The 22,367-nt window shown below is 40.1% G+C and overlaps 1 protein-coding gene across 6 annotated transcripts in view; it reads left to right on the top strand.

Annotated features, from left to right (window-relative positions):
* Nucleotides 1-22,367, top strand: part of ADAM12 (ADAM metallopeptidase domain 12) — a 399,327-nt gene that overhangs the window by 205,286 nt on the left and 171,674 nt on the right. For all 6 annotated transcript variants that reach the window (XM_075215979.1, XM_075215980.1, XM_075215982.1 and 3 more), the window contains one exon: nucleotides 19,960-20,036. In XM_075215979.1, coding sequence (XP_075072080.1) covers nucleotides 19,960-20,036 — 77 coding nt within the window. The remainder of the gene's footprint in view (nucleotides 1-19,959; nucleotides 20,037-22,367) is intronic.

Here is a 22,367-nt window from a genome sequence, read left to right as displayed (position 1 = left end):
CCTGCTACCAGAAGACCACTGTGTGCATACACTACTCTGGTAAGACTACATCTGGTGATATCCTGGGCAAAGACTCCTAGTGCCCGTGACAACGAGTATATGCAATAAATGTTTTATAATTTTATTAATCTGTTTTAATAAATACCGGCAATTTTGAATCTATGCTTAGCGCTCTCCTGTTTGGCTTGGTATTATTTTAGTTGGTACAGGTTGCAGATCCTGGTAGTAAGAGCTGCAGCTTAGAGAAGCATTGTTTAATACAAATGTTGTCTAGCGGCCATTTTATACATATAATCACATAGCATAGCAAAGAACTTTTGGGCGTTGCGTTGAAACCACTGTCTGTTCCAGTACTAGTTGTCAGCAAAAGCATTGCTACACTTGTAACAATGGAAACTGACTGTCCAGTATCGAAGTGAGGCTCTGAGTCTCATGTTTCATCAAATTGTAGAAGCTTAGAAATCTACAAGAGGACCTCAATACAAATAAATTACTACCTGCGAAACCAGTACAAATCTGGAAAAAAACGATTCAACTAAACCTCAATTTTCTAATGCAAATAAAAGAAAGTTACTGTTTTAGGCAACATCAGAAAGTTGATAACTGTAATTTCAGGTTTTATGTAAAACTATATTAATCCTGTAATAAACTATCATAGGCCTTAGAATTGGCAACGGAATAGATAGAGGAGGATGGGTAAACAGGCAAATTAATTAAACAGTAAGTATTTCTTTTGCAGTCTGGAGACATTGAGTATATGGATTATTTACTATTTTATGAGAAACACGTGAAGTCATGGTGACTAGACCACTTTATGTTCTTCTTAAAATGATACTTAATGTGTTAAATAGCATCCAACCTCCTACTGGGAGATACATGCCTAGTAAACTGGATAATGAGCTGTCTCCTTCATATACACACTTCATGGATTCCGATAAGCACATGGATAGCCACATAGATTCACCCAGGAATAGCTTTCTAAGCTTTCCTTGCCAAGAATTCAATTAGGGGAGACCCGCGAAATAAACTCTTTACTCTCGGCGTAAAATTTTATCTCCTAAGAACCATTATGGGCCATTTGAAGACATCTTGGCCTAGAACAACCAACCGTGCAAAAAAAAAACAAAGGAAAAAAAAAATCATTGAAGTGCTAATTAGTGAGGGCTTCTTTATTCCCAATCCATGATGACGAACCATGGCTTGTTCTCAACAGATATATCATCATTAAGCGGAACTAACAGATCAAATAACTTGTGGACCTAAGGGAGGCCTGAGATCTGTCAGCCCGCTCTGCAAACCATAAAGAAGCAAACCACGTTAAAATAAATTAGTTCAATTAAATCTGCAGTCTGATTGGGGTGGGTGGAGAGCAAGTTGAAATGTCATTAAATTCTGACACCTGTGTGCCTTTGTGCTGGAAAAAAAAAATTACATTTTAAGGGAAATAAAGGACAAACATTATTTCTAAAGTGATAGCATAAATTGTAAAAATCATCAGTTTCTTAAAGGCATCCTGTCACTTTGAAACAGATAAAACATACTTCACAGAACCTTAAAATCACCTGTATCCACACTGCCACCGATTTTCTCTGTGGGATTCATTCATATTCATAAGGGGTTGTAAATCACATGTATTTGAATGCTAATTGGCTAGGAATCACTGACCAACGGGGGCTTGTGATTGGAAGTGAGCTGCAAAATGTGTCATGTGATTGTCTCCCATCCAATCACATGCTGCAGCCTTTAGACACCCATTGGCATTGTTGTGTTTGTTTTATTTTTTTGGGTTTATTCTTCTATTTATTGCGCAGAAATAACAATAAACACATAATGACATACATTGGTATAAAGGTAAACAGTGGATTGTACGTGTTACATTTTAACATTTTGAAAGGGTAGGGATACGAGAAAAGGGCAGTGGATAGGGGGAGGGAAGAAAAGAACTAGCAAGCTGTGGGCCCTGGTTCTCTCCAGGGCCTACAGGGAGTTCTCTCCTCCCCCCCCCCTCCGAGGGGAAGGGGGGGAACCAAAAATTCCAATTGACCTGTTACCATACATTTGCATAGGAGTTAGCATATGTTGTAATGTTACCACAACAGAAGAAGAACAGGTGGGGGGGAGGGAGAGTGGAAGAGAGAGGGGAGAGGAGGCTGTGGAATACAGGAGCACAAATTATACCGCAAAGATGGTAAGGTTACAGTCCGTCACACATCACTGTAACTGTCTCAAGAGAAACCATTTGGTTTCTTCAAACACCTTCACGATTTGAGTTTGTGTTTGAGTTTGGCCATCTAAAGTTTAGATGTACAGTGTATGCCCCATTTAGTATAGAAACTTTTAACACCTTTCTCTAAGTCGGAGACTGTAGAGCGCTTATCAAAAAACAAAATATCTAGTGGCTCCGATAAGATTTCCGCAAACAGTTGGAGATACTGATGAGATCTATTTACCCAAAATAGCTTTCTTTGCTAGCGTTACATTGATTGTAAATAAAGCTAAGACCGGAAAATTTGATAGTCCTTCCTTCCAGGCATCAAAAGAAGCAGGTTTTTTTGGGTTTTTTTTTTTTAATGGGGATACAAGGCAGGCATTTTGTGTAGCTGACAGGAGGACCACCCGAAGCTTCACTAGTCTGGTGGAGGACTTCCCAACAAGCAGCCCCCTTTCTTTCAGTCATGAATAGTAGAGAAAGGGATGAACGCTTAATCTAGAAATTAGATGTAAAAGAATTTTCCTGTAATGCATTTATGAGAGTTCCTTTCAACAACTAAAATCTATTCATGTCTCGCTGTCTGTGTGGATGATAATCAGAGTCATTTTCTCTCCAAATCTATATCTTAATCTATTATTTATGAAGAGCATGAGATATATTGTTGCAGGCGTAGAGGAAGAAAGAATGCAGCGTGAGGACGCAGTAAAGCCAAATAGATTTCCAGCTTACGCAGAGGAGATGAATCATAAATGATGAGAAATCCTGCTCTACAATCCAGTTCTCTCTTCCATGATCCCCAATGTGCATTGTAACTAATAACTGGTCTTATGGGCTTGAGACGTTTCAGTCGTTTAGAAGTAATTTCTTTGTCTTTACTCGAGGGTGGCCAGTGTCTATTTAGTCATTTTCCTGAAATGAAAATATAAATATAGAGCCACATGCACGACAGCTGTGTGTTACCAGACATGGCTCAATCATGCATATTTTATTTCATTTACAGAGCAGATTAAACATGTTGAACGGTTTGTTGTTGTTTGCCTGAGTTTATTTAGATTTGACTGACATGTGGTGCTTAAAAGTAGGGATGGAAAAAGCATTGGCAATGGAACAAGCTCTCCGCACGTGTAGAGCTTGTCAAGATAAAACCATGTGGACACAAATAAGCTATAAATAGATGTATCATAATCTTAAATAATACAGCCCAAGGGTCACATTTGGCCCATGATCGTGTGCAGTTAAACCGAAAGTCTTATAATGAAGGCACCTTTTAATGTCATAAATAATTAGCCTGAATTTGAATAGTCTTTTGGGCATATTTGTAAGGTTTGTCAAGCGTGCATTGCTCCCCAGAAAATCATCCCTAAATTGAGCCTCTGAAATTCATAGAGCCGGATTTGACACTTGGCACAGTAAGCCTGTGACTAGGGGTGATAGCTTTATCTCTGTTCCACGCTTATATCAATATTTTTCTTTATTTACATTAAGATCAACCAAGGTGGGGAAATGTCAAACTGAACGGGAGAAAGTTTATAGAGAGTTAGGAACCCCTCCAGCCGGCACAACACAACCCGGAGTCTACTCTGCCAATCAGGTGTTCACTGGAGCCCCTGATGGTGGGGACAGTCTGGGCTGCAGACTGACAGAGGGTCGTGAAATGTGTACCGGCTGGGGAGAACCCAGGCAAACGGAGTGAAGTCCAAGCAGAGGTCAAGGGCCGGCAGCAGATAGCAATTCCAATTAACAAGCCGAGGTCAAGTGTCACGAGCAGACAGGAAGATCGGTAAACAGGCCAGAGGTCAGGGTCAAGAGATACACAAGCAAAGTCCAAATCCAGGCAAAGGGTCATACACGGGTAATCAGCAGAAAGTACAATAGGCAGGAACAAGGCACAGAGCAGGTCAGCAGACTGGGAACAGAAGCTATAACTGGCAATGAAGCAGCAGACCTCATTGCCTTAAATACAGTCAGCAGCCAATCAGAGCCTGGCTCTGACAATACACAGCCCCCTGCATAATTGATTTCATACATTAATTAGCCCGCAGGCTAGTGGGGCTGATGTGCGCACGCGCCCGGCTTTCCTTCATTGCTAGGACGTGGCGCTGAATAGAAGGCGTCCGACCGTTGCTTTGGCAACGGCCGGGTCACGGCCGGAAGTGACGTCCCGGTCGTCATAGCGACGGCCGGGACGCAGGTGAGTGAGTCGCGGCAGCTGGGCACCGCCGCGGCTCGTAACATAGTCGATGAATCGCGCTTGGTTGTAGCACAATATGCCTCTCTGATAGGGCCAGTGACACTCAGAGGGTGAAATTCAGATCACTAAGTATTCTGTCCATACAGGGTGCTCTATGAACTGAAAAATGATACGGCATAATTTCAGCAAGCATAATTTGTGCATCGAATAGATAGTGGTCAGGAAGCCGGACAAAGCTCTGTGGAAACCATATATACTGCCTCATTCATTTTAAATCTAAAGTTTGGAACACCAATGACACATGAAGCTTGTTTGGATCATAAAAGTCAAAAAATGCAAAACCACCTGCCCATCTGAGGACAGGAGGCAAAACATTCTGCAGACCACTGCTTTTTGTAGTGGGAAGGCAGAGGTTACCCTTATTGTAAAAGTCATGGGTTTTTCATGTTAAACAACAGAAGTATGGAATTTCATGATATTTTGGTTATTTACTCTGGTAGTCTTATGGCTTTTTTCATAAGGAACATCACAGGGGGACAATCATTGCAAAGCAGAAGGCAAAACACCAGACACTTTGGAGCCTTTCAATGATTTTGATGTGAGGCTTGCATGCAGGTGCTCGGCCATCGAAACCCATTCCATTAAGCTCCCGCCGCACAGTTTTTGTGGAAGTGCAGAACTCTTCAGCTATGGAATCAGCAGAACGTTGGCGGCTTTTACGCACCATGGGCCTGAGCGTTGTTGACCCCACTCTGTGATTTTATGTGGTCTTCTGCTTCGTGGCTGAGTTGCTGATGTTCCTAAATGCTTCCACTTTCTAATAAGATCACTTACAGCTGACCGTGGAATATCCAGCAGGGATGAAATTTCACGAACCGTCTTATTGCAAAGGTGGCATCCTATCACAGTACCATGCTCGTAGTCACTGAGCTCTTCAGAACCAACCATCTTCTATCACAAATGTTTGCAAATGGAGACTGCATGGCTAGGTGCTTGATTTTATACACCTCTATATGGCCAAATACTTTCGACAGGACTTCTGGAAATGCTAATTAATTAATAATTAAGTGGGAGGTTTGTTTGCAGCGATGCATATACAACCTATTTATAGATACTACTTTTTTAAATTATATGATCGGCGCAGAGCATTTCCATCATCATAGGGGACTTGTTTTAGCGCCCAGTACAAGCAGCAAAGTTTCATCCTCTTTCACATAACAGATGAGATTGTAGAACTGGTTTAAAGAATGATTCCACCCAAAAATAAAAATCTGCTCTTAATATAAACATTGTCAGGAACCAGGATATTAAAGACGGAGTTTAAGGGATTACCCTGGTCCTTTTAGGTTCTTGGATCACACAGGCATATAGGAAACATGAAGCAGTATCTTTATTACAAAGTCTAGTACCGTGTAATACGATCATATAGGAAATTGCAGCAATAATTAAATAACAGTGAGATGAGTGACTAATATTTAAAATAGACCCTCTCCCCCTCAGTGTATGAAAGTCTCCTTACTCCAGCAGGCCCATTCAGGTGACAGGGATGCCGGGTCTCCCAATAGAGTCAACACCAATAACACAGAATAGTTTAACCTGGCAAAATCAGGTGATGCAGTGCCTGTGTACTGGTGTATAGCGTCAGCAGTAGCACAAGAACACACCAGGGTCTCTCAGACACCTCTCTTATAGGGGGCTAAATTCCCCAAATCTATGATATCACCATGTATTGGGCTTAGATATCTGGGTTCCCTAAACTGCCCGCTGATCACAAAGAAGCTAATACCTTCCTGGCTCACACTCCCCTAGAACCCTTTTATGAGTTGGCACCAGGATGTCTACCTGTCCCTTGCCGAGAACAATGGGATCCCGCTTAGATAAATAAGGATGAGTGGCATTGCTTGATTAAGGGAAGATCCCAGAATTAACCTCTTACATGCTTTTTCAGCTCAGACGGACATCCAGCTGAGCAGGGCTTCCTGTTTGAGAGGGGGGGTTATGGGGGTATGCAGCTTCCATACCTGTATTCTACACACCAGATTTACTCACAACCCATCTGGCTTCATTTAAGAACAACGAATACAAATAGTGTTAACACAACTGTTGACAACATTCTAACATCATATATTGAGAAATAATTCCAACTGCTCCCAACAGGAATCAATAGTAGCACCATTGCACACAGAGCACATTGTCTTTGAAAGGGCATTTGAGTCCCGAGTGAGGAAGAGAGGGTGCCTAGGAGTTGTAGTCCATGACAAACAAGTCGATTATTATTATTATTTTTATCATTTATTTATATGGCGCCACAAGGTTTCCGGAGCACAGTAAAAAATACATACAGTAGACCATACAGGGTACAACAGTACAGAGCAAAACGAGTAAAACCAAGTTTTGAGTATATAGCAAAGGGGGGAGAGGTGGGAGTAGGGGAGGCCGGTGAAGAGAAGGTTACAGTAATCAAGACTGGAAATGATGAGAGTGGGGATAATCATTTTGGCAGCATCCTGAGAAAGGAAGGGCCAGATGCAGGCAGGTGTTCCGTAGTTGGAAGTAAGAAGAGATTGAATGTGTAGGCAAAAGAGAGTGAGGAGTCGAGGGTGACACCCAGGTAGTGGAGTTGGGGAACAAGAGAGATGGTGGTGTTATTAACATTGATGTAGAGATCAAGATGGGGTTAAGATTTGAGGAAGGGAAAACTATGAATTCTAATTTACAATATTGATTTTGAGAAAACGTGTTGGCATCCAAGATGAGATGGCGGACAGGCAGTCAGAAACTGAAGTGAGGAGGGGGGGAGGTGAAGGTCAGGAGAAGAGATATAGAGTTGTCAACGTAAACGTGGTACTGGAGACCAAAGGAAGAGATGAGATTGCTCAGGGAGGTAGTGTGTAGTGAGAAAAGAAGAAGGCCGAGAACAGAGCCCTGAGGGACTCCAACGGCGAGGGTGGAGGGGGTGAGGATGAGTCAGGACTGGAAACAGAGAATGAGTGGTTGGCAAGGTAAGAGGTGAGGACAATGCCAGAGATGCCGAGAGAAAGAAGGTTCTGCAGCAGGAGAGGGTGGCCCACAGCATTGAAGGCCGTAGAGAGGTCCAGGAGAATGACCAGGGAGAAGTGACCCCTGCATTTGACCCAGAAGAGTTCATTAGTAACTTCAGCCTGGGGGGTTTCCTTGGAGTGGAGGAGGGGGATGTCAATCTGTAACAATCTTCTCTTGTGCCCTTTTCATAATAAACTTGTGTTCCTGCTACATCCCAACCCCCTGTCCTAATTGACTACTCGTTCATCTGTTTTAAATAGTCACCATTGGGTGTCAATGCCCCTCCCCAGTGAGCGAGGTTAAGCAGCGGAGACCTACTGAGCCTTCCAGGAATTGTAGCTTTCACAATGCATATGCTATTATTACAATCTCTCCTGCATTATATGTATTTCAAAACACTACGGGCCTGAGTCATTATGGAGAGCAAAGCCTAAAAAAGGAGTAACTTTGCACCTTGGCAAAACCATGTTGCATTGGAGAGGGGGGGGGGTAAATTTAAAATGTGGGGACACATTTATAGTTGGGGTAGGGCATGTCCTAGATCAACTTTAAATTTCAGTGTAAAAATAAAGCTATCAAGTACTTGTGTGCTACATGAAAAAACAGCCAGTTTTTAGCTTATGTGCAAAATAATAATCTGATATGCACCCCTTGCATTGTAACATGGTTTGTCCCGAATTACTTTCCTTAATGACTCAGGCCCTACAAGTGCTGTAAGGGATTACGGGAAAGCTAAATGATGAAAATAAAAGTAAACAAAACAATAGCAAAAATAAACAATAGCAATAGAAAAAAAACAATATCCATAAACATTAGACAGTATTGATGTATTTAATTTCATGTTAACAACAGTCTTCATTGTTTTTGGGAGGGGGGAGGGGATATTTCTCTTGAAGATGGAAATCCTGCCAAAAAGATGCCCCACAGGAAAGCACAGCAGTTAGGCACCTAGTTCAACATGCGATTACACAAGCAACTGATGCAAACAACCTTCAACTAACCTTAATTTCTATTGATAAAGAAGATGATATTATATATGGTCAGTGTTGCCTTTGTTTTAATAGACGTTCTAGTTTAGTTTCTTTCTTTTTTTTTTCATGGCAAATAAGTTTATGTAATCTTAGGCAAACCCTTTTTAATCAAAACCCCTGGTTCGAAATAACAACCCATAGATTTATAACTTGTTTTGAGCACAAACACTTTAGAACCATAAATTATGCAGTATGTGAATGAGAGATGTATTGTAATAAGCTCTTAAAAAAACGTCTCTCCGACTTCCAAAGCATATAAAAATTTCACAGATCTGGACTTAATCAGGATTAATGTATCTACTGAAAACCAAAACTGTTGTGGTGTTAGGATAATATTATCTAAATGCTTTTGTATTGTATTATTTTTGAAATCTGAATTTAAGTTGCTGGTAAAACCTTTTGATTTATTGTTACCGTTTTAATGTTGTTTTGTTTTGGGTAAATGTTTTCCACCTACATGCGACTTAATTTGTTTGTATATTTCCTCTTGCAACTTTTATCTTTTCCATTTCCTCTTGTACATTTAAGCCTTGTACTTGTATCATCAGGCTGAGTTGACCTCTTGCTCTGTGATCTGACACAGTTTTTCTCTGCTCTCTGCATTCAATACATTCATACCCAGAGAGCAGCTATGTGTCATACCCAAGGGCAGGAGAAATAGACAATGCTGCTTGATGATAAAGGGTATGAAATAATGTGGATTTCCACGTTCTTGCTGTACACAGTTGCAGAAATCGTCAAAATAAGACTGAAACAAAAAAACTATTTTCTTTCATATTGCTAATAATAACATTTCTTGAAGCTCTCCTGGCATCAAAAAATGACCATAAATGGGCTTTAAACTATTTTCATTACTACTCCCTGAACAAAGGGATTCATCACCGTTTTATATCAACTTTTCTCTCCTCATCTAAACTGTTCTCGGGATAAAACAGAATTAAATAAAAACTAGCAGCTGAAAGTAAAATACAAGTTTAAGTTATCTAGGAAATGGATGGTAGCATCATGTATGTTGTACTGTCTAAATTTCATTATTATTTTTATTATTATTATTATTATTATTATTGACCTTTACATAACTCCCAACCTCCCGAAAGCCGGACAAAATAAGCCATTCCCCCATCCTCCATCTTCCCAAGATGCAGTGCACTCAGCAGCAAACACCAATCAGTGCTATCCACCTTCCATACGTCACGACTGGTCAGACCGAAGGAGCTGATTACAATGTGAGGAAGAAAAGCAGATCGCCCAGCTGACTAGCAGTCTCCAATCAGGAAACAACTACTACTATAACAGGACTTCCTGGAGCACTTACCAGTGCAACGTTTTATTTCCGAATACCAATCAGGTTCAATCCATAAGGTCCTCCATTCCGAAACTATTAATACAACAGCAGCCTGAATACTTGCCCTCTTATTCGTATCCTCTCCCTCCCCGCCTGCCCCTCTCATCCCTATACTAACAACCTCAGGTATCCTTTCCTCCCCTGACCCCATAAGATCCATCTTACCAATACTCCATAACTCAGAACCTTTATTTTACTTGCTTTGATAAATAATAATAGTATATTATAGGATTTGGTTTCATTTAAGACTGATTTTCTCTTATGTGTTGTTCTATCAATTCCACTTTACCTCCTTCACTGTTCTGTTCCTTCCCTTTAGTTACACTGTACAAAAATATAATAAAACAATATTACTTCAAATAAATAAAAAAAAGGGCGTGTAGGGACGTAACTAGACATTTGTGGTCCCCATAGCATGATTTTGTAAAGCCCCCACGTACCGCTCAATGGTGTAAAAACCCACGTTTATCCGTGGGCCTCAAATTAGCTGCACCCCCCTGCACCTATGGTAGTTACGTCCTTGGGGGAACGTGATGGAGAGAAGTCATGCCAGGAGATCTCAGTCAGTCTAAGTTGCACAATTGTTAAGACTTCTTCTGGAAAGTATCTGCTGATGAAATGTTGTTTAATCATAACAGGATTGTTTCGTTGTTCATCATTCGGGCTCTAGGGACCTACAAGCACACTATTATAGCTTCCACTACCACTTCATCTTCTAAATTGTAATATATGACCCAAGTTGCCTGTAAAGCTTACAAACCCCAATTTTCTACTTCCTTGGAAAATGCTGAACTTTTTCATTACTTTTTACTTTTTTTTTTACTAACAGCCGAAATTCATTTGGCATGTTTCCACGGTGAGCTGTAGATGAAGTTACCAAATGTAATGACAGCTCAACTTAGAGCCTGAGACAGGTTTGCATTAGCCGGCCATGGAGCCGATTGCTCCAGAAATTTGATCTGTCACACCGTATTTAATATTAAACCTAATTTTTGGTGATTGCACGAAATATGTTCTGCTCTTCATACTTACTGGAAATGTTTGATCTTTTTCCAAAGAGCTGTATAAACTTGGATGTGACCAGGTAAAAGAATTTCATTTTGAAGTTGGGGGGGGGGGGGGGAAATACATTTACGGTTTTTAGTCCATTCTTCAAATGCCTCAACACAAACGCACATCAGCCACTGACTGTAACTGAGAAAGGGAATTTGTAAAAAAATCACTGGGGTCTGTTTATTACAGGCGAGTTCTACTGCTGCGGTAGAGCATCTTCTCTCCCCACTATTAACCCTTTAAATATTGCTGGGGCGTCCAAACGATACTCAGCTCCTTGGAGATACTGGCTGACTGCGGTAAGAGGACTATCACCGTACAGTCTTTAGTCCATCTGTACATAAGTGTGCCATCTTGCCGGCTCGCACAAAATTAGTTTTAAAAAAGTAATTGAATCGGAGCATTAAGATTCAAAGAGAAGTTTTATTTAAATAAATGTATTTTCTTATGTATTCTCTCCTGCTATCTCCATCCTGAGATGACAATAGCGATTGGAAGATACCTTCCCCCGCCCCTCTAGCTGTGCCTTGAGCTCACTGAGTTACTGTGATTATTGTTTACTGTTCTGTGCCGTCTCCTCGTATTGTTATTTCGTTTGTCTCTGTACGGCGCCGCGGACACCTAGTGGCGCCTTATAAATAAAAATTAATAATAATAATAATAATAGTGGCGGCACTTGTACCAACGCTGTCCAAGGTAAATAGACTTTAAAGCACAGGGAAGCTTTGCCATTGGCCCGCATCGAAAGCTACCAAAGGCACAGGACTATGTTAAATATGTTTTCGGCGGAGAGAAGGCTTTTGACTCCTTGTTAGATAGACCTCACTGTTGCATTTGAGTGTATCTTTCAAAGTTAGAGTCATGACTTCTATAACTAAATTAAGAACTCCACAAGTGTTTATTTTCAGTTGGGTTCCTCCTCTGCAGGGGCAGGATGGGCTGTTCTTAATTGGCTGCTAAGTCGATTCAGGCCCCCCAGGGCTAAAATTTGCTAGCCTTCCCATGCTCCTCTGCCGATATATTGATTACTTTAAAATAATTTGCAACATGCCAGCTTTTGATTGAAAACAAGACATTTTATAAACCAATTTGCAGGTGCTGTTGGTATAATTACCTTAGAATAATCTCCACCATAACTACTGAACTATTTGAGTGAGAAATAGGCTCTTATAAGACAGAAAAGTATATTAAAACCATAAAGTATAATAAACTAAATGGAAAGCACCCCTACGGCAGGATTTATTTAAACAAAGAAAAAGAGGTATTTATAAGACAGATATTTTAGACTAGTTATTAGAATAAAGTATTTTACAACAATTTGAATGACCCCTTCCGAGATATTTTGAGTGAAAAAAAAAAGCGTTAATAAGATGATTTACAATCGCAATTGTAATAAAGTATATTAAAAGAATTTATATCATACTGCCTTTGCAATTTATTTTAATGGGATAAAAAGCCATTTATAAGGACAGTTTTTGCAAGCAGTTTGTATATGCTTTATTCTGTTAACTTAGTAAATGACCACAGCCATTATTTGAATGAATAGACTTTTGGAAGTGTGGGTGGTGTTGTGTTCTTGGTTGCCATCAGTACATATTCATGTATCATTGTTATCGCTGTACCATTTGCTATGAGTGCATTTACGGTGCAGAGCGGTATGCATTTGTTAATGTTGCATTTGAGGGGCTTGTGGTTTCTTGCATTTTTTTTTAAGTATAACACTAAAAGTGCTGGGGCTCTTTCTGGCACCCCGGGGGGCTGGAAGAATATTTTACAATATGAAGAATATTAGGAATTCTGGAGTGGCAAATTTGCCACCCTAGTGGTCCCGTTATACAGGTATAGGGCTAGATTTACTAAACTGCCGGTTTGGAAAAGTGGAGATGTTGCCTATAGCAACCAATCAGATTCTAGCTGTCATTTATTTGGTACATTCTACAAAATGATAGCTAGATTCTAAATGGTTGCTATGCAACATCCCCACTTTTTCAAACCCGCAGTTTACAATTCCCCTTATTTTTCATTGTTATTGATACACTGTTCAAATGGAAAACAAAGGTTTTTTTTTTTATCTTGTCTTGAACTATCGTAGACCAATGGGGGGAGGTTAGAGGGAGAAAAAGCAGCGTGACTAAATGCTAGCAGTGCCTACCACTAAATTATCAAATCAGGGAAAACTTCCCTTTTTCATTAGCCAATCACAAGCAGTTTCCCACAATGGCAGCTTGTGATTGGTTGGCAGTGAAGAGGAGTCCCTGCTCTGATCCCACATCGCTAAAGACTATTTGAATCTTTATTGATTTGTGAAAAATGCAATAACAATACCGCTACGCACCATTGATTTCTAATAAGTTTCTGTATATATCATACTTGCCTCCTTACAGATCATGTGACAGAGGGTAGGAGGGGGCGTGATGACGTCATCATGTCACTATAGCCCCACCTCTACCATAAAATACAGAAATTCAAGGTACTGAATAGAGGGGGGTGGGGCTTAATGACACAATTAAGTCCCCCCGCTATTCAATACTGTGAATTTCGGCATTTTACAGGGTCCGGGAGGTTTGCCTACTCTTCCGGGAGTACGGGAGGACTCCCCAAAATTCGGGAGCCTCCCGGAAATTCCGGAAGAGTAGGCAAGTATGGTATATACACAAACTCATGGAATTAATTGGGGGAGGATTAAAATGCTGGCACAACTGCGGTTAACCTCTAGTGGGTATGTATACAATGTGCTCCCATGGTGATGAATGGAATTTTGAAGTGCAGTGACATTTCTTGAATGTAGTGATATGAATGGAGCAAGCAGTATCCAAAAGAGTGCCACAACTCCCTTGTGTATGGACACATAGAATAGAATGGGTTTTATTTTTACATGCGCTGCAGTTAAAAATGCAGCATTTCAACACCCGTGTGTAAGGTACATAAATGGCCTATTTACCATCAGTTCCCTAATTGCAGTGATAAGGCTGCCTTTTTTTTTTTCTCTTTTTTTTTTTTTTTTACTTAAAAAAAACCCCAAAACTTTTTAGCAACAAAAATATAGTTGGACAGCTGAGTGAAACACAGCTTCCCGGGCGATACTAGCCTGCAGCAGTAAAGGTTGACTTACAGCGAAGCCAGATCAGTCTGCCGGCTGGTGTTTGCGCAGTGGACTTTCAATTCCACTTAGTTAAAAAATAAAAAAAGTTTCAAATGGATATCAGTTAAGAAAAACCGTATTAAAGCAGTATTTCACCTGTGATGACCCGTTGATGTATAAGACGACTTGTAAAATGTTATGGTCATGTGACTGTAACAGTTGAATTTTGATTGGCTCCTTTTCATTGGTCTGATAGTGATTTGCTGTTTCCGTTACCAATGGCAACCAGTCAGATTCCAGCAGTCCTTTATATAGTACTATATATATTATATATATATAGTACTATATAGTACTACTATATAGTAGTCTGATTAATTGCTATGGGCAACACTTCTACTTTTCCTGTTTAGAAGTTTTAGTAAATCTTTTTTTCAGATCACAAAATAGCTTCCTCCTCTATATGTAGTCAATAGGTGCATTTTAAATAGTCCTGCACAGAAATTTTAGACTTGGTCTGATTAGTATAATTAGATTATCCAATAGATGCTTCAATGTAGAGTGATGGCTTGATAATACCAAGTGCTGAACCTTATTTAGAATGTTTTCATTTAATCTGCTAAAATGTGGGAGTTTACACTAAGATACAGTTTTAGACCTTACTGTAACCAAATTGCTGCCCATGAGGACCCACAAATAGATGCACATGTCTAATCTGAATTGACTGGGAGTACCAGCAGTGGCGAATATCCAGGGGAGGGGGAAATCGGAGCAATCACCCCCCCCCCCCCCCCCCTTCCCCCTAGCAGCACAAATATACCTGTAAATTGCAGGCAAGTCGCAGATAACAATGGTGGAAGGGGTGGGGCCAAATGGGACCAGGGGCGAGGCTATGCAGGACCAGCCAATCAGCATGAAGTGACCATGCTAAATCGACCCCCCCTAAAAATAAAGTCTAGGTCCGCCCTTGAGTACAAGGAACTTCCACTACTGTACACAGTCATCAGCCATCTGTACTAATTGGGCTCCAAAAGATCAAGGGGTATATTTACTAAACTACGGGTTTGAAAGAGTGAAGATGTTGCCTATAGCAACCAATCAGATTCAAGTTATCATGTATTTAGTTCATTCTACAAAATGACAGCTAGAATCTGATTGGTTGCTATAGGCAACATCTTCACTCTTTCAAACCCGCAGTTTAGCAAATCTAGCCCCAAGTCTTTCGGTGTGAAAACTGGATGCCTGGATTCATTCAGTATGACCACATCCATTGCCAAGTTTGACATAGATCTGGTTTCTTGGCACTTAGATGAGTAGCCATGACAGAGCGTATTTTGGCAAATTAAAAATGCAAACATGCAGTTCTTTGTACTGAATAACTTAGACACAAATAGTATTTATTAAAACACAACCTAAAAGTAGCATATAGTTAATAGTACAAGAACTGTTGTGGATACTAGTTATTTACTAAGCCCTATGAAAATACATTATCCCAGATATACCTATGCTGATGTATGGCTGCTATGGAACTTGTGCTATTTTGTCCTCTGTTGGCCACTCTTATAGTGCAGTATGTGTATGAATGTATAGTGTTACAGTCTTTGTTTAAACAGCTTTAATTCAAGTATTTGCAGATGAAATTTCTTCTGGATGCTGTGTAACGGATTCCGCCAAGTTTTATGGCATCATGTTCTTGACCAGGAAATGAGGAGGGGGTTCAACAACACTTAATATCTTCCTAGCATAGTCTCATTAAAAGCGTTCATCAGATAACGAGTTCAGGTCGTGCACTGAAATGAGTGATTTCGCTAAAAAATATGTGTGATAAGTTATTGCATTTTTTTTGTGGGTCCAGGAAGGAATTGAAGCCTTTGTCTTTGAAGTAGTGCACTGCGCTAGCTAGCTAGAGACTACGTTGTGGAAATGTTGAATGGAACAGGAATTTCTATGTGTGGATACAGGATCATATTGCTGTCAGAACAGAAACCATTACCTGCAGCAGAAAAATGGCCTCCAATGACTTTAATACAAACAGTGAACGCTGGCGTACATTTATCAAAGTTTCATGATTGCAGCGGCAAGGATAAACAATTGGGATAAACTACAACAGATTTGCTTTTAATTCCTGAATAGACTGCTAGTGACCCTGTGCATTTGTAGCTGTGTGCAATTGAAAAATCCCTCTTAGGACCAGTTCTATCGGTACTGGCTGTTGTCATATCAAATCAGTATTGGATTTGTATGGCCTCCCAGCAAACCTCTTTATATTATATATAGTTTATCTCAGCATACGTATTTTAAACTTGTACTACCCGCGAGCATGTATCTATATTAAATTATAACATATGCAGTTCTATGCAAAAGTTTGGGCATCTTGTACAGCAAGACCCACCTAGGCATGCGTGAAAGGGTTAATCAAAACAAAGTCACCTTGTCTGTCTAAAAATGGCTAAAATCCCCCTAAATCTGTGTTGGCTAACCTATGACACTTGTAAAGGGAAACTTCCCTTTACAAGGCAGCCCTGCTTTAAATTTAAGCTGTCATCTCACCGAACTCCCGCGAGTTGACAAAACCGGAAATTGATACATTTACCCCAGGTGTTGTGAAACTACAAGTCCCAGCATGCTTTGCCAATATATAGCAACTTATTGCTGGAAGGGTATGCTGGGACTTGTAGTTTTACAAAACCTGGAGTGTCACAGGTTAGCCAACACTGCCCTAAATTATATCTCAAACACAGGTGTTCTGCCATCACTAACATTTACTTCAAGAGCAGACACTCTCAGAAAGTCATCAGTTATTCCCTGACTTATCTCATATTGCAATCACAACGTAATTGAATAAAAAATAAGTAAATCAAACAATTCCTTGGATAAATGTAACATTATAGAATCCAAACCTACCTGACATGTGAATTCTTTATGAAAGAAATGTAATAAATGGGCAGCATGGTGGTTTAGGTGTTAGCACTTCTGCCTCACAGCACTGGGGTCATGAGTTCGATTCCCGCCCATGACCTTAGCTGTTTGGAGTTTGTATGTTCTCCCCGTGTTTGCGTGGGTTTCCTCTGGGTGCTCCGGTTTCCTCCCACACTCCAAAAACATACTAGTAGGTTAATTGGCTGCTATTAAAATTGCCCTTAGTCTCTTTCTGTCTCTCTCTCTCTGTCTGTGTGTGTGTGTGTGTGTGTGTGTGTGTGTGTGTGTGTGTGTGTGTGTTAGGGGATTTAGACTGTAAGCCCCAATGGGGCAGGGATGATGATAAATGGATTCTAGTGTGACAAAAAGTCACAATGCTTGTGGACTAAAAATGGTGATAACAAGTAGATATACAGAAAATGGAAAAAAAAAAGTAAAAGCAGAATAATGTCAGAAAGGGTCATAGCACATTGACATAATTCTGCTGCTGGGGGCAGGCTAGAAGGTATAGATAAGTCATCAGTAGAATACTGAGGCCCAAGATCTGACAATTTCTAAAATCATTTGATTACTATTAAACAGCCACTTAGCACAACCCTACTTTCTCTGTGACATCACTGAAACAGGGTGAAACAGACCCACTAAACAGGGTATGATTATCCACATATACAGAGGAAACATGATTATGTTACCTGTCTAATAAAGGTTACAAAAACATTTTATATAAACAACTCATATTTTTGGGAGTGATCATGACCACGTGGTAAATGTATCAAGCTGAGAGTTTTCCGGTGGGTTTGAAAAGTGGAGATATTGCCTATAGCAACCAATCAGATTGTAGCTAGCAGTTTGTAGAATGTACTAGAGAAATGATAGCTAGAATCTGATTGGTTTTTCAAACCCCTCAAAAAACTCTCAGCTTAATACATTTACCCCCACATGTATATATTGTTTTCCTAAGTATCCCGATTAGGCCTGATCAATGACAGCACCTTTGGTCAACTTGCATGTTTCACTTAATCTGTAAGTAAAAATTAAAAAACACAATCTATGCCTAAACATGACATAATGTATATCTGCACATTTTAGTGAAACATTAATATTTATTTAATGAATTTAACAGATTAAAAAATTAAACTAGTGAATATGACATGTGCAAAATTTCAGACACCCTGTCTGTCAGTACTTCGAAAAACACATTATTTGACCAAAATCACAGGTTCTAAGTATGTACCAGCTAAAAGTCTTCCTGTCACAGCTCAGAAATATTCTTAGATCTTCTTCTACACACTGAATCTCCCATCAGATTTTAAATAATATTTAAGACTGGGTACTGTGAATGTCATTGCAAAAATCTTAATATTTTGTTCCTGTAAGTACTTCATGGTTGATTTTCAGGTATGTTTTTGATTATTGTTTTGCTGAAATATCCAACCTCCATTGAGCTTCAATGTCCTCATTTACTCTGGGATATTGGTTCAAAGGGTTTGCTGATAATTAGTAGAGATGCTCAAGCTCGGTTTTCTGAAAACCGAGCCCACCTGAACTTAGGGGATCCGAGTAGGCTCGTGAGCCGGCTCGGTACTTTCACGCATCCTCTGATCTGAATTGAGGCAAAACGTCATTGTTACATTGTCGGATCTCGCTGGTTTTGGATTCCATAAGTACCTCCCTCCCCAGGAGATCCAGCGCCATTTCTAACACAGAAACAGGGGTGGTAGTGTTCTTGTCACTCTCCAGTCTCCAGTGCCATTGCTCAGTGTCATTGCTCACACAGAAACAGGGATAGCAGTGTTCTTGTCACTCTCCAGTCTCCAGTGCCATTGCTCAGTGTCATTGCTCACACAGAAACAGGGATAGCAGTGTTCTTGTCACTTGACAGATATTGACTGGAAATTAATGTTATAGAGGTTAATAATAATGTACAGTCAGGTCCATAAATATTGGGACATTGACACAATTCTCATATTTTGGGCTCTATACACCACTACAATGGATCTGAAATGAAACAAACAAGATGTGGTTTAACTGCAGACTTTCAGCTTTAATTTGAGGGAATTTACATCCAAATCAGGTGAACAGTGTAGGAATTACAACGGTCTCTATATGAGGGCTGTGTCCTGCTGTGGGAAATTTTGGAGGTATTTCCTATTCTATAATGCAGAGAGTGAAGAGTGCGGTACGTTTTAGTGAATATAATAAGGCCAACAATAGTTGGAATTAAAGATAGACAAAAATTCTGATATCCGTCAGCTATAGATTGCAACTGGAGAGAACGCGGCGAGTCGGAATGTCGTCACTTACAATGGCCCGAATGAGATTGGCGGAATTAACGCAGCAGTGGCGGATCTGCCTCCTGTATACATTATACGGGCAGCGTGTCGTCTTTTTGCTAGTTTCGCTTGTATTCCACTCTGAATCAGGCCCCGTGTGTGTATTTATGTATAAACTAGCTCATCCCTGCTGTGTTAAACACTGACACATCTTATGTGTTCCCAGTTATAACATGTTTTGTGTAATCTCTTCACATACAGAGGATAGCAGTCAATGTCATTTATCTACACCTGTCACACCATAAGCAGCATTTATAGACTGTATGTGCTGGTGTCTAATGTGGTTAAACAGAGGTACAGGAAACCCTTGTAATAATTCAATTGTAATTGTGCTAATGTGGTGCAAACTTTACCAAAAGTCAGAGTTTGCTTTTTTTGCTGTTTCTAATTCCCATTTTTAACCCTTTATTTAATACTTGTGCGCTTAGTTTTACAGATTACTTTCTGTATATGCATTATTCTGGGACTGATAATAATATACAGTAATATATTTCTGTGATCCATCCTTCTCATATCACCAAACAATCATAAAAATTGTAGTGGGTATTCCATAAAATCGGCAGATCGCGGTTACGTATGACTGCTCACATTGGGTGCGCAACTGTATGGGGTGCGCGTGAAGGGAAAATGCGCTAACGGGAAGAGTGCAGCCGCATGTAACCACGATCTGCTGTCTTAATTGAATACCCCCCATAGTATCTAAACTGAAACTCAAGTTGATGAGCGCTGACATCTCTTTCTTTCTGTGCACTAGGACCGCTGCTACTATCATGGAGAGGTGAAGGGATATCCCGGGTCGGCAGTCAGTTTAAGCTTCTGCTCTGGGCTCAGGTGCGTCATCCTTAATTATCTCTCTTTATACAGGTAGAAAGGTAAGAGGAAGGAAAGTCGTACTCGTCCACTTGGTCCTAGGGCAGCAAAAAAAGATGAGCGGCAGGTGCCAGTTGTTTCATCACATTTTGTTCCTTGGGTGAAAAGTTCCAGCGATACAATGTTTCAGTTCGGTTTTTGCATTGACATTCTGCTCTGTATTTTTACATTTGCGTTCCTCAGGAATGAATAGAACTGGGACGACCACTGTAAATTCATTCTGTGTGGTATGGTCGGTGTAGGACAGAAAACCCTGACTACACGATGAAGAAGACACGTTGAAGATTCATTCCTCACCATAGTTAATACTTAGAGCCAACATAGGAGTCTTGAAATGGGGGAGAATCTTGTGGCAAGATCTGTATAGCATTCACTACAGTGGTTGTATACTGGTCCCTACAATACTCTTGAGTGCCTAGAATCCTCTATGGATTGTAAACCGGTCTCTAGAATGCTCTCTGTATTGTATATTGGTCCCTAGAATGCTCTCTGCATTGTATACTGGTCCTTAGAATGCTCTCTGTATTGCATACAGGTCCTTAGAATGCTCTCTGCATTGTAAAGTGGTCACTATAATACTCTCTCTATTGTATACCAGTCCTTAGAATGCTCTCTGTATTGTATACTGGACCCTAGAATGCTGTCTGTATTGTATACTGGTCCCTAGAATGCTCTCTATCATCATCATCAGCAGCAGCTATTTATATAGCGCCACTAATTCTGCAGCACTGTACAGAGAACTCACTCCCATCAATCTCTATATTGTATACCGTCCCTAGTATACCCTCTGTATTATATAGTGGTTACTACAATGCTCTCTGTGTTATGTACTGGTCCTTAGAATGCTCTTTGTATTCTATACTGGTCCCTAGAATGCTCTCTGTATTTTATAGTGGTCCCTAGAATGCTCTCTATCATCATCAGCAGCAGCAGCTATTTGTATAGTGCCAATAATTCTGCAGCGCTGACAGAGAACTCGCTCACATCAATCTCTATATCGTATACCCGTCCTTAGAATGCTCTCTCTATTGTATTGTGATCACAAGTATTTATACTGGTCAAAAGGTGCTAAGTTGCATTTAGTTACAGCTTACAAACCAATCCCATAGCTTTTGGGACACAACGATTTTACTGTAGCGCACTGCTCATCGCACAAATCACCCTGGTTTCAAGACTCACAGATTGTCATCTCTGAGTTATAGAAGAGGGAACTTCCTCAAGCAAACTGCAGGATTTCCAGGGGCTTGTAACCCCTTCCCAAATCTTGGGGAAGGTACAGGGGTTTTTGGTCTACAAAATGCTGGAAGTCGAGATTTGTAACAAGCTTCATTTACAATTCTGCCTTTTTTTCTCTATTGAATACAACTTTGCAGCATAATCCACTTCCATTGAATAAGCCCTTTGTCCTGCAAGGTGTATCCAACAGACCTTAGGATTGTCTGACTAGCAGGCAGGTTCCATTAAGGGGAAAGCACAAGCTGAGCTATCCAATTAACCAATTTATGTTTCAAGGTTAGTAAATGTGTTGATTTTCATTCTAAACTTAATTATACAATTATTTAACAAACAATGACCTCAATATGCAATAATTACCACAGCATTTGCTCTCCCTGATGGTTTAATCACTGTAATTATCAAAATTTGGCATTAAAGAGCTACCTTTTTAAAGTGGCTCCGAGCAGATTTTCCTGTTCCCCCCCCCTTCACGTTTTGCATCTTTGAACATCTTGCACGGCACAGAGCTGTAATAGTGCCCTCAGTGTTAATGTTTTATTATCTCAGCCTACTCTGCTTTATAAAGAAAAATCACCCAAACATAGATGGATGAGCTTATTAGTTTATTATCACTGTGCAACTCCCTGACATTTGACTCATCATTCTGTGTTTCTTCTCTGGTTCATGAAAGTTAATAATGGATCATTAGCCAGAAATTTGCAGAGTAGTAAATAAAAGATGTTTTTTTTGTTGTGTTTTTTTTATTTTTTTTAAATCACCAAATTAACACAAAGCTGCACAACGTCTTTTGAAAGGAAAAATAAACTCTTTATAATAAACTGTGAAATACGCGTTCATATACCAAACACAGCTGTTTGCAGATTGCCAGCTGTTGTTGGACTACAATCATCAGCATGCTGTCAGCCTTTGACTAAATACATCAGGCCTGAGTCATTAAAGAGAGCAAAGCTTAAAAAAAGGAGTAACTTTGCACCTGGGCAAAACCATGTTGCATTGGAGGGGGGGGGGGTAATTTTAAAATGTGGGGACGGATTTATAGTTGCCGGAAGGTATCCT

This window comes from Mixophyes fleayi, chromosome 6 (genome assembly GCF_038048845.1).
Source record: "Mixophyes fleayi isolate aMixFle1 chromosome 6, aMixFle1.hap1, whole genome shotgun sequence".
In the NCBI taxonomy this organism is placed as follows: domain Eukaryota; kingdom Metazoa; phylum Chordata; class Amphibia; order Anura; family Limnodynastidae; genus Mixophyes; species Mixophyes fleayi.
Note: the sequence above shows the minus strand (reverse complement) of the source record. Positions and strands in the feature narration are given on the sequence as shown.